Source organism: Lethenteron reissneri, chromosome 9 (assembly GCF_015708825.2).
Source record: "Lethenteron reissneri isolate LAM-NWPU_2019-01 chromosome 9, ASM1570882v1, whole genome shotgun sequence".
Classification (NCBI taxonomy): Eukaryota; Metazoa; Chordata; class Hyperoartia; order Petromyzontiformes; family Petromyzontidae; genus Lethenteron; species Lethenteron reissneri.
In genome coordinates, this window is record NC_083787.1 from 10317282 (window position 1) to 10330922 (window position 13641).

At 54.1% G+C, this 13641-nt stretch overlaps 1 protein-coding gene across 1 annotated transcript in view; it reads right to left on the minus strand.

Annotated features, from left to right (window-relative positions):
* Nucleotides 1–5509: 5509 nt before the first annotated feature.
* The window catches only part of LOC133340152 (cadherin-4-like), a 33278-nt gene continuing 25146 nt past the window's right edge, over nucleotides 5510–13641 (minus strand). Inside the window, exons 13-17 of the mRNA XM_061548224.1 lie at nucleotides 12185–12418; nucleotides 11227–11289; nucleotides 9950–10015; nucleotides 9144–9281; nucleotides 5510–8828 (exon numbers count right to left, since the gene is read on the minus strand). Of these exons, the coding sequence (XP_061404208.1) occupies nucleotides 8715–8828; nucleotides 9144–9281; nucleotides 9950–10015; nucleotides 11227–11289; nucleotides 12185–12418 (615 nt within the window). The 3' untranslated portion in view covers nucleotides 5510–8714. The remainder of the gene's footprint in view (nucleotides 8829–9143; nucleotides 9282–9949; nucleotides 10016–11226; nucleotides 11290–12184; nucleotides 12419–13641) is intronic.

The following is a 13641-nucleotide window of genomic DNA, read 5'->3' on the forward strand; positions in this document are numbered from 1 at the left end:
GGCCATCTGCCCCCGCGGCTCCTTGAATGTAAGAAGAAACTGCAGAGCATAATGGTCAGTGCGTACGCGACATCTCCTGCCGTACAAATACGGCCGGAACTGTTTGCATGCGAAAATCACGGCGTACAACTCTTGGCGGGTCACGCAATAGTTCAGCTCGGCCCCACTCAAGGTCCGGCTGGCGTATGCGATGACTCGTTCCGTCCCATCCTGTACCTGTGACAACACCGCGCCCAGCCCGCTGCTGCAGGCGTCGGTGTCCAAAATAAAATCGGTGGTAAAATCGGGGAAAGCGAGGGTGGGGGCGTGGGTGAGGTGATCTTTGAGAGTGGTGAAGGCCGTCTGGCAGGCCCCCGTCCACTGGTAGGGGTGCTTAGGGGAGGTGAGTTGGGTGAGAGGGCGTGCAATCTCGCTGAATCCCTTTACAAATCGACGATAATAGGTGGCGAGCCCCAAAAATGATCTGATCTCCGTCAGATTCCTTGGCCGTGGCCACTCCACTACGGCGCGTACCTTCTCCGGATCGGTGTGCACGCCTGCCTCGCTGACGCGATGCCCGAGGTACCCCACCTCGCGTTGTGCGATGTAACACTTACGTGGCTTGAGCTTGAGATGAGCCGCTCGCAGTCGCTGGAACACCTCTCGAAGCCTGGACCAATGCTCAGACAAAGATCTACTGAACACTATCACATCGTCCAAGTAAATCAGGCACTGTTCCCATTGCAAGCCCCGCATCACCAACTCCATCAGCCGCTGGAACGTCGCAGGCGCATTGGTGAGTCCGAACGGGAGTACTCGAAACTCGAATAGTCCCATCGGGGTGGTGAATGCGGTTTTCGGCCGATCCTCCTCCGCCATCTCCACCTGCCAGTACCCGGACGCGAGATCGAGGGTGGAAAAATACCGCGCTCCGGCGAGGCTGTCGAAGGTGTCGTCGATGCGGGGTATGGGGAAGGCATCGCCGAGCGTGACTGCATTTAGTTTACGGTAATCGACGCAGAACCGGGTTGACCCATCCTTTTTCGTTACTAGTACCACTGGGGCTGACCAGGGGCTCGCCGAGGGCTGAATTATGTTATCGCGAAGCATGTCCCCAACTGCCTCTTTGATTTGGGCGCGTTCGGGTGCGCCCACTCGGTACGCAGGGAGTTTGATGGGTCGGGCTGCACCGGTGTCAATTTGGTGCTTAACAAGATCGGTCCGACCCACGTCCGAGTCGTGTTCACTGAATACGTCGGCATACTCCCGCAGTAACTCGCGCAGCCGATCGCCCTCTCCCTTAGGTAAATCCGCCCATGGTACATGTAACGCGTCAAACAGGGGAACGACCTCGGCTCGGGGAGTCGGGCCGACTCGCCAGGCCAGGTCCTGGTCACCCTCAGGACGACCGGGGTCTTCAGCCCAGAGTGCGAACACCGAGTCGTTAGAGTGGCGTGCGTGCAGGGGGTGTACGGTGGCTATCGGGGTGCGCCGTCGCAGTGTCGCTGGGATATTGTGGGGGTTAAACATCCGCATAAACAATCGGTCCCCATCTGCGTTTACCAACGTGGCGGATCCCACTATCCCATACCGTTTTGCCAACTCCGGGTGAGGAGTTAGCATTACCTCTCCTGATGGTCGGAGCGCGGGGTCGGTGGGGGATGTTGCCACCGGCACCAACATCTCGGTGAGCGGGCCGATGGTGACTGCCGTCGCCAGGATAGCGGCCACAGGTGCGAAGCGGGGGCGCGTTGGTTCTCATCCCAGGAACGGTATCCGCTCGCCGTTGCTCTCCATGGTGGCGCATCGCTGGCGGGGTTGCACGTTGAGTCCCAACCGTTCTAGGAGGTCGGTGCCTGCGATACACTCGTGACACAACGCACTCGACACGTAGAACTCCTGCGTGCACACCTGGCTGCCTATACGGACCTCTAGGGTGGCTCTCCCCAGCAGCCCCATTCCGGCTCCGCTCGCAGTGTGCAGCGCGCGGTCCGGGGCCTGCAGGTGACGCACGTCGACCCCGATCGCGCTGCAGTGCGCTGCGCTCACGAGCGAGGCCACCGCCCCCGTGTCCAGCAGGATTCGGGTACGCACTCCGTTTACCTCCCCTTCCACCAGCGATGTGGCCCCCGTGATCCCCGCCACCAGCTCCCGTAGCCAGTCGCCAGGAGTCACCGTTTCTGTGGGCGTTGTTGCTGGAACCTGTGTGGAGATCACTCGCTCGCCATTATTCTCACAGCTTGTTTGTGTTGGGGCTACGTCGATTTCACCCCGGTGGTCCCCTCTCTAGGGGGGCCTTAGTGTTTGACCTTAGCTCTTGTCTAGCTCGGGCGACCTGAGGACAGTCCCTCCTGAGATGCCCTCGCCGATCGCACACATAACACGCCCGGGGAGGGGTGGCGGCTCCGTAGTGGGCTCTCTGCCCACTCCCTCCTCCCCCAGTGCGCTGCTGCTCATATTCTGCTTCTAGAAGCGCTACTCTCCCAGTTAATCCTCCTACCTCGGCCTGGACCGTCTCTACCATTGTCTCCAGCGCAGTCATGTGTGCCCGTACTTGGGTTACCTTGTTGTCTACTTGGGTTACCCTGTCACCTATCTGGGTTACCCTGTTGTCTATCTGGGTTACCTGGCCAGAGACATCATTTATACCCGTTTGTATACCGGCAACCCATCCCGGGGTTGTCTCGCGGGACACTGGAGGCTCTCTTTCCCGGCCCCTTACCGTCCTCGCGAGCTCCTGTTCCTCCTCCTCGTCTTCCGAGAGCAGGCTCGCAATGGCGCGCTCTCGTCCCAGCCCCCGGAGCTGCGCGCGTTCGCTGTGAATTCTTTCACACTTACGTGCGCGCTCGACAAGGGCGTTAAAGGGAAGACGTGGGCAGCTCATGTCTGGCTGCCACCACGCCGTGCGAGACAGGTACCGCTGGATTTTCTCGGCGGCCAGTTCCTCAATAACATCAGTTGCGTACCCCGGGCGTGCAATCTTTGTTAACTCGCGCACATCCTCGGCGTAATCACGTAAATCTTCGCCAGGTTGGCGACGGCGCGCCTCTAAGGCCGATTTTGCTTCCTCCTCGTCACGCGTGCCAAAACGCTGATCGAGTCGGCGCATCAGCTCCTCTAGCTGTGTCTGTGCGCTCGCGGGTAACGCTTCTACAAAATCCCACCCATCAAGATTCATATTAAGTTGGCGTACTGCCTGCGCGTCCGTCCATCCATTAATTTCCTTGGCCCCTAAGAGATTGCGGGCGAATGCCTTCCACGAAGGCGCCCCCCGGCCGGTAAATATTAGTCTTATTTTAGCGTGAGGTAACGCGGGGGTCCATCCCACTTCTGACACCAATTTGTGGGGGCCGTTGGCCCCCGGGGTCCCTCCCGCCTGCATCCCCTATTCCGTTTACGTTACCCCACCTCCCTATTACCCGCTACGGTTTCGCCGGCATTCGAACGCGACGCCCCTACTGTTACAGCCTCGCGCCGCGCTCCCACGCTGCGAGCATACGTGCGCACATCATCATCAATCAAACGCCGTGCTCGCAGTATAGCCCTGTGCGGCACGTTACCAATGCGCATCCGTATCCGACACGTAACGAACGTATGCGCACTCCCACACACAGCTCTGCGCGGCACTCACTCAACACTGACCACTCGCGTTAGGATCGCGCACCTGTATTATACACGTAGTGAACGTGCGCGCACACACGCATACAGCTCCACACGCGATACCCACTCTTGCGCCGCTCTGCGCAGCGCTCGCCGCCTGCTGGCCGCTCACGTTATGATCGCGCACCTGGGGTACGCCGATTACGCACGCCGCGAGCTTACGCACACACAGTACCACACGCGTTCCCACACGCTCACACTGCACGACAAGATCACGCGAGACCACGCTTCGCTATTAATGATTTATTACCTGGTAACTAATGTTCAATCAGTGAGTCGACGAGGCTGGCCTATTCCACTAAACCGGCACCTATTCCCTATTTATCGGCTATTATCCTACTTCACCTCCCCACTCACTGTTTGGCGCCCGCGGAGGTTCGCTGCTCCCTGCGCTAACAACGTACCTCGATGCGTCTCACGGACGTCCGGGTCGCTGGCTGGAGCTGCTGCTGGTCCGCTGGCCTGGAGAGAAGAGAGCGATTTCCCCTCTGCGCCCCTCTATTTATCCTCCCTACCTCAAAGGGGATGCTGCGCTGAACAATGGGCTCGTGCACCTCGAGCCCGCGCACGGCGGTTCCGGGCGCTTTTGATCTGCTAATCAGTGAGCTGCGTTGGCGGCGTACATCCTAATTACTCCCTTACCCTTCCTAACAATGGGGCCTGCGCGCTCAAGCGGAATTATCCCAACCCTCCATGACTATGCGCAACAGCTCCTGCGGTCCCGCTATTCATGCTGTCCCGTCCCTCCCCTGCTTGCCCCGTCGACCCGTGGAGGTGTGTGTGGGGGGAAATGCGCCTCAACCGCGGTGGCCGAATGCCCCATGCCGCGACCACACCATATTAAGGCTGGTCGCAGCGCCGCGGCGCAACGTAGCACGGGGGAGGTCGTCCAATTCCCTGATCGCCGGAAACCGTGAGAGTTAACCCCGATAAGGGTTTCTCGGATAAAAACCGGTCGGCCAGGTGACCTCCCCTCGGAGCTCTATGGGGGGGCGGGGGGGGAAATGCGTGCGGGTGTGTTCGTGTGAGGTGAGGTGAACGCGGGGTCGGCTCCGTTGCTTGGTGGTGGCGAGGTCGGGGATTTGGCGCCTGCCGAACGGCTTCGCGGCGGCGGCATCACACATCGCTGCACGCGTCTTAGCCGCCGCCCCTGTCGTTGAGCCGGCAGCCACGTGGACGCCTCGATGGCGATCCGCGTTTGGGGGCGAACCGGCGGACTGGAAATTCAGTGTCAGAGGGCCACCGGCATTGGGGGCGGGAAGAGGGATGGAGACGGGGTTTTTTGTTGTTGAATAAAGATTGTACACACGCAGGGAATGGAGAGCGACTCGGTATCCGTTGGTACAATGATAAGGGGGTGTGGATCATGTCGAATAAGTTGAACTAAGAGTGAGGGGGTGATAGTTTCGGACGCAGGAACGCAACCCTATTTGTCCCATAAGGTCTGTTATTTGTCGAACGCGGTTTTTGCCGAACGCGGCATTTTCCAGGAATGTCACTCCCGACTGTTAACATCATCTTTACCGGGGCTGATTTTGAGGCCATGAAAATTTCAAATATGGCATTTGAAAAAAAAAAGCATTGTCCTCTTTGCAGACCACACCTTTCCACTCCACGTCAGTCATGATTATTTTTGGACGAAATTCCATCCCGCGGGCCAGTGTAGGTTGAAGGGAAGATTGGGACAGGGGGGGCTCGGACTAGTTAAGGCAGAACTCGTCACCGATGTTAGCCGTGATCAGGAATCCTGCTGGGGTCACTGGGCTTGTAACGCAGCACGCCCAGAACTGCACCATTGCCCCACAAAAAAATCAACATCTTCAACAACAAAAACCTCGCGGCAAAATGAACGGAAAACAACTCAAACGTGTGACGATAAAAAAAGGGTTCTTTATTTTCATTTTCAGACGATTTTGTTTTTCCTTTCCTACCGCTGAGCCACGCGCATGTCGCCTCTGCTCATTGATCGGTTCAGCTCCAGGTACGGCGTGACGAAAAGAGAGATAGAGGCGCGATTTATTCACACTCAAGTAAAAAATATTATCCCGTCGTGATCTCGCGAGGCTCGAAGCCGCACGCGACGAGAAAGCGCAAACAAACGCGATAACACGCCAACAACACGGGGACGTGTCAAAACACGTGACAACTTGGACAACCCTATCGATCTGAGAGGCAAGCTGCCGATTTCTAAACTCTTATGAACCGCATACCGATTTTCAAAGCAAAAATTGCATCAGACTGTAGAGTCCATAGCAGTGGTGCTAGCAAGCAGTTGCAGGGCTAGACCTTGAACTATTTTTCACCACTTAATCTGGCAGGGCTGGCAACTGTGGAGAACATCAACCAACAGTCGCACGAGGCACACCGCGCTGCCCATTAAACCCTCGCCACTGAACGCTGTGTACAATTGCGGCCCTTTCCCCATAGATAAAAAAACGAACGATGAAAAGAACGGGAAGTTGAACAATGTAGTGAATTAAAAATATTACACCGTGGCCATCTGACAAAAAAACTATGACTGCTGCGTGACTCAAACGCCCTACAAAAATGGGTTTAGAATTGAGCTTTTAGTGAGATTTATGGGTTTACGCCACTCTAGTCCTGGACTAGAATGGCGTAAATCTCATCATAATGAGTGTGAAAGTCAGACATTGAATCCCACTGAAATTCGGGTGAATATCACTGCCTGAATCCCACTAAAATGACTGTGTATGTCAGTGTGAATCCCACTGCAAACAGCATGAATGTCAGCCTGAATCCCACCGAAATCAGTGTGGATGTCAGAGCCTGAATCCCACTGCAGCCAGTCTGAATATCACAGCTTGAATCCCACTGTAATCAAGAGTTAAACCTGCAGTGTGATTCAAATGTCAATCCCACTCCGACAAGATTCCTTTTGGCGAGTCAGGTTTTTGTGTGGCTTCTGCGCACTCCCACGCGATCTGACGCTGTCAGCCACCTCTCACCCGCGCGCGACAGCAAAACAACAACAACGGCAGCAGCAGCAGCGAGAGCAGCGGCCGCCCGACGTCAAGTAAAACAAACCCATAACTTAGATCTACCAACAACCCGCAACATCAAACACACAAGGGCACTCGGGAGCATCGTGCCCTCCCCACTCACTCCCACAACACCGACGGCCACTTGCAGCCGGCACCTCCCATCGCCCCCCCCCCAGCCCCCCTGCCACCGCCCCACAATTTCTCTCCCACTGATGGAATCCCCCAGACTGGTGTAAGTCTGGGACGATGAGTGGGACGAGTCATTGGATCTGCTGCAAATCGCTGCGTCGGCATCGGACAAAAAAGCACAAATAACAACAAAAAAACCTCATACACGTTCTTCAATAATACCGCGTGTGGCCTTGAAAGTTGAACTATGTAATAGGCGACGTTTCGGGCAATGGCCCTTCATATCACATACATCAAATTCAAATGTGCTATGAAGAAGGGTCATTGACCAAAACGTCGCCTATTATATTTATTTTAGGGCCACAGCATTATTGCCGAACGTGTTGAAAAATTGCAATCGACTGCTTTATACTAAGGTGGCTTTCATTGTCGACCGCCAGCCAATATCCCGTCTCCTGAAAGCGGGAAACCCCCAACAAGCCACTCCCAAAGGGACTCGGCTGATGATCAATAATGCCATCACCATCGCCAAGTCCATCACCTCCCGTCCAGCAGCACACGCGGATAAGAGGCGACATTTTTTCCCTCGACTACGTTGGAGTTATCCGATTGGTCGAGTGACCGAACAGATACTGAGTAGAGTAAATCGATGGCTTCAATAATCGAATATCCTGGGTCCAATCTAACTTCAACTTCCAAGAGTTTAAGGTATATTGAAATCTTCGTCAAGTTTTTTTAATCATTCAGCATATTCAATGTTTAAATAATAATAGCAATAATTATATTTATTTACCCACAAAGCCTGGGATTATTGACCAATTTTTTCTTTGCGGAATAATTTTGTTTCATGTTGTAGCAAGCCGGCAGTGCCCAGAGAAGACCCTCCCACACATGCAAAGGGGATGACGGATAACGAGGTCTTCACACGTGAGTTCACATCCCATGTTGTACTCCACCATCTCCTGGCCACCTGCGCCATTCGGGAGTTCCGCAGATCTCCGCGTGATCCCACGAACTCTTTCCACCGACGCGCTCGTTCGCAGGCGCGTGCCGTGGGCCCATCGCATCGTGCTCTGACCTCACGCCTTCCTTCTCCTCCATCCGTCCTCCACCGCCACAGGGACACGACCGTAATAAAAATTTTTTTTTTTTTAACAAACTATTATCTATTTGTCGGTCAAAATTTCCCACCATGTTTTTCATTTCAAAATTAACTTATTAACACAAGGCCCAGACAAGTGAGCTACCCGACGGTCACCGCCGGATCGCTGGTTTCGCTCTGCCGCGTCGACCCTGCCGACATCGCGGCGGCTTCCCCGGGTGGCCCAGGTGAAAGTGCATCGCTCGCTTCTGGAAAGGGGGCTACCTGGGCCCACTGAGGGGGGTCCCTTTGCTTGGCTAAGGCCCAGGTGGGGGTGCCGTGGTCACCAGGGGCCGAGCCCGCTAGTCCGGTACGTGGGGTTGCCACCGGAGGTGCAAAATCGCGGCGTACGAGGAGTGCTGGGATCGGGGGTCTGTGTAGCGAGACTCCACGGTTAGAATAGGAAAGGGGTTAGAGTTTTGCAACGTGGGTAGAAGAGCCGAGCGTGGATGTGGAGTGTGCAGGCGGTGCAACTGCAATGGGGCCCACAGACCAGAGGGGCTCAGGCACTGGGCTCTGAAGAGGAGGGGATATTGGACAGGGGGCCGCATTTCATTCTTTACACCAGGGCCCATGCCAACCATGAGCGGTTGGGGTACATGGGATCTAGGGGTTAGCATTGGGGGATGGGGGTGCGGGGTGTGGGAAGCTGGGGTTAGCACGGAAGGAAGCTGGGGTTAGCATGGAGGGAGAGTTGTGGTTAATAAGGGGAGGGAAGTTGCGGTACATGTAGCTGGGGCCTGGAACGTGATAGTATTTAAAGGAAGTTGGGCGACACAGCGTGAGAAGGGAGAGCCGGGAAGTTACAGCATGTCTTGGCACACAAGGGAGAACTGGGAGCCGCCCATGGTGCCCTCCTGGTTGAAGATGAGCAGTGTGTCCGGAGCAGCCACATCCTGGTCCAGGATCTTGAGGCTCTGCAAACGACCAATCGGAGACCGACAAATATAAACAACCAATCGAGAGATGGTGAAACGACAGCCAATGAGGGACGGCCAATGATCGAGCAATTGTTGAGACAATCAACAATCAGAGAATGACAAACACCAATCAAAGACCAACAAATTAAAATCAGCAATCAGAAACCATAAATAACCAACCAGTCACTGAACCAAACATAAAGCAAAATAACCGACGACAGCTAAGTGGGTGTCGCGTAGGTGTCATGGGTTAAAGGCTCGGGGTTGGGATAACAGAACGGGGATTGAGGGTAGGGGTCATTGAGTTCTGACCTCTGTCATGAAGTAGGCTGTGTCTCCTCCGCCCTGGCCCATCTGCCCCCCACTCTCCATTAAGGCCATGTCCGAGTGTTCCATGGTTTCCCCAGAGTACTCTGCAAAGCCACCTTGGAGCTGCTGCTGCTGCTGCATCTGTAGTTAGAGAAAATGGGCAGATATAAAACATTCATAATCAACGTTGATTATGAATAACATTGGTCGCGAAAGCCTACGTGTTAAACAGATATAAAACATGTTATTATCATAGTATCACCTTTCTTATCATCATAACTACCATGCCCATTGTAATAATTGTACACGACATCATTGTCACCATATTACTTATATTCATCGCTGTCATCATTATCATCGTCGTCACTGTCATCATCATTGTCTCTTGAGCAGGACATGTCGCTAGAAGAGACGATGACTGGTGGTCGATATTAACGACAGAGTGGAAGTCAAATGACAGAAGGCGCTCAAGAAAGAACGTCCCCCCCCCCACCGCCCCCCCCCCCCCCCCCTCCGTTCAGGTGCTGCATGGCTTCCTTGTGTTGCATGACCGTAAGAGATTGCTCAGGGAGGAATTCATTCATTTAGCAGTGGACAGATCACGGCCAACAAGGTCACCAAGACAAAGTTGCGTGCTGCGCCACGAGCCCGGTGACACGAGTTCGATTCTCACTCGCGCCCAGTGGCGATTATCTGAACTGGTCCTGGGCCAGTCCCTAGGTCGACTCAGTCTCAGATGTGTACCCGGTGCAGTGTGTAAACATCGCCACTTGGGAGACAAAGGCGAAAGGCCAAGGTCAGAAACTTACGTCTATACCGCCGTTGACGCAAGATCCACGTGCGAGCGTGGTGATTGGCCACCCGCCACCACCGCCCTGCGCGCGTACGGACAACACAGAGACAACGGTCAGCCTGTGTGGCAACGCTGGAGCGAGTCACAGTTAGCGAGCACCTATTAACCCCTTTCCCATTCCGATGATGTATACGTACGTCATTGGAACGGAATCAGAAGAAAAAATAAAATAACTTTATGGGTACTGAGGCTCCATAAAGCCAGGCGGGAGGGCGTGGCACAGTTTGGCGCCAGCTATCATAGAGTGCGGTCGTGTCGCTACGGTTCTCTGCGGTGAGTACACGGTCTTTAAAAAAATTGGAGATCCGCCTCTCTAAATAAAATTCATGTCAACTGCTTGCGTGTTCTGAGATTCACCGGCGAACGGGACCCCCCACGCTGCAACTTGCGAACGTCTGGGAACGGGAAAGAGTCAAGGCCGCAGGTGTAATGGCTGAGGCTAATAACAAAGTGGCAGCCAATAGAGGGAGTGCGTCCGAGAGGACGTCCCACGTAGCGCGCGGTGCGACGAGATGGGCTCAGAATCTTTATTTATCCTGCAGAAATCCAATGAACTATACAGCTATACTCTTTGGTTCTTTTGGTAAAGTCACATAGTTAATTTTATTTTATTCATTTATACCTACTGCCTTTACCGAAAGAACCAAAGAGTATGGATTTCTGCAGTCACGAAAGCTTCAAATCAAGCTATGCAGCTCTTTTTCACAGACGTGTCTGGGCTCGTGGGCACAAGCTCGCCGACGGATTGTTGCGTCGCAAGAGTCGGGGATGGAGATGCCTTGCCAAGAACCTTCAGCGGATAATTAATGAGTTGAATTCTTTGATTACATTTGTTCTTCCCAGAAAAAGCCTAATTTTGATTGTCTTGACTTTTACAGGGGGGCCCTGCCATAGTGTCCGCAGTAAAGGGCGACGATGAGTGCTACACATCATCCCATATTTAATAATTTGGTTGATGGTGACGATGACGGAAACCACTTTCCACCAATTTTTGGCAAAAAAAACGGCCCGGTCATCAAAAAATGGTGGCGATTGGGGTTTTGGTAAAGGTTGATGCTGCCGTTACTTCTGGCTGAACCTGTGTGATTGACAATGATAGTGATGATAATTCTGCGTATGATGATGACAATTTACGCGTATTTACGATGACAACAACATTGATGAAATATGAATATGAGGATGACGACGCTTCTGATGATGCTCATGATGATGATTGGCTGTTTCATGCCGTACCGCATTGACCATGTAGCCCGAGCCGTCCATCTCAGTGTCTGACACGGAGCTGTGGAAGGTGCCCTGGGAGAGACAAACACGGCGGAGGGGGGGCGAGAAATGTGTTCATCAGACCTGTCGTAGATTCAATGAATAATGACAGCAGACTCGTGTCCGAGATCAGCATCCACGTTCAAAAGCCAAGTTAAAAAGTCATGCCCAAAAGAGCAATGATGTCATGCCGTTCTATGATATCCTGCTACAATGCAATGACAATCCACACATCATGTGACTCCCCAACAATACCAACCCACTCAGCTACCCTCTCAATGAGCCCATCACTCAACCAACCACTCAACTACTACTCAATCAACTAACCGCTCAAACACACAACCAAATACCCAGTCACCCACTTAAACAACCACTCAAACACTCGATCGCTCAATCAGCCACTCAAAACAGCCAAACACTCAACCACATGATCAAACATCAAAATAACCAATATACTTGTATGATGATGATGATGAAGGCAATGATTACAGAGATAATGAAGATAACTCTCATGGTGGTGACGAGTGCTGCTGATGGGTTCACTGTTCGAGATGACTCGTTAATGAAATGCATTTTAGATGATTTGTCTGTTAGAAATGTCCACGTGATAAGTCACTTTGTTGAGCTATCATTTGTGGCCAAGTCCCTTCTGAAAAAGAACTGACAGCTCAGTGAGCCTTACCTGGTAAAATAAAAAGAGTTGAGTTTACATTTATACATTTTTTGTGATTTGCTTATCTTTTCCTATACTTTGCATTCCTATCGGGTTTTTTTTGTATTGTTTGTTGTTGTAACTTTCTGACCCCCCCCCCCCCCCCTACTGGGCATCCGTGAAAAAAAAGATGAGCTTCGCAGCTCATCGTATTTCTCCAGGATACATTTTTTTTCTTAAATCTGATTCTGATCTTGACGACGACGAAGCGCTCACCATGTGTCCGTTGCTCATGTTTCCAGCCGCGCTGTTCTCCACGTAAGCGCCGCCTCTCATCGCTCCGGCCCCTCCGCCCGCTCCGGCCCCCATGCCTGCCCCGAAGCCCGCCCCTGCAGCTGCCCCTGCAGCTACCCCTGCAGCTGCCCCTGCCGCTCCGGCGCTCTTGGCGAACGACCGGCCCTGGTTGAGCCCGGACTCGCTCTCCGTCACGGTCTCCACCTGGTTCACGTACTGCCGGCGGAAGTGGGAATGGGACGTCGTCAACAAGCCGGAGGGCCACTCCGGTAAGCGAGGCCTGCTGCTGCCCTGCAGGCGAAGCTAATGCATTTCCCGAGAGACTCAACCAGGACCCATGCATGGTGAGCGGATCTGTTCACTCAGCTAGCCCTACCCACACAGGCAGTGGCCTCCTCACCCTGTGTGGCCACAATGGACCCACACCCACTGCTCTTCAGCCCTGCCAGCCCCTCCCACTGCTCAGGTAGCCCCACCCACTGCCCAGGTAGCCCCTCCCTACTGCTCAGGTAGCCCCACCCACTGCTCAGGTAGCCCCTCCCACTGCTCAGGTAACCCCTCCCACTGCCCAGGTAGCCCCTCCCACTGCTCAGGTAACCCCTCTTACTGCTCAGGTAGCCCCTCCCACTGCTCAGGTAGCCCCTCCCACGGCCCAGGTAACCCCTCCCACTGCTCAGGTAACCCCTCTTACTGCCCATGTAGCCCCTCCCACTGCCCAGGTAACCCCTCCCACTGCTCAGGTAGCCCCACCCACTGCCCAGATAGCCTCACCCACTGCCCAGATAGGACCTCCCACTGCTCAGGTAGCCCCTCCCACTGCCCAGGTAGCTCCTCCCACTGCCCAGGTAGCCCCTCCCACTGCTCAGATAGCCCCTCCCACGGCCCATGTAGCTCCTCCCACTGCTCAGATAGCCCCTCCCACTGCTCAGATAGCCCCTCCCACGGCCCAGGTAGCCCCTCCCACTGCCCAGATAGCCCCTCCCACTGCCCAGCTAGCCCCACCCACTGCTCAGGGAAACCCACCGGCTGCTCACAATGTTCTGGGGGGGGGGGGGGGGTCGGGGCACTGGGACAACCTTTATTAAAACCACGGGGGTTGTCAAACAACAACAACAGCAACATACAACAACGATTAACAACAACAGCAAACACAACAATAAGCCTTGCTTGGGCTCCAGCACTGATGGACAGTTGTACAGGTCCTGGCTGTGAAGAGTCAGTCTCATGAGTCTCACACACACTGATCCCCCATATAGCCTCTAACAACCCATTGGGGCAAGTGCTGTTAAGCGAACACCTATGAAGACCGACATGACACACGAGGTGAGTGGTGTGGCTAAGCACCACGTCAGGCTGCCTTTCTCTACCTACTTGTGAACTTTATACACAACACAAGGTACCTATTTGAGGCTGAGACAACCTAGCGGAAGCCAAGACCT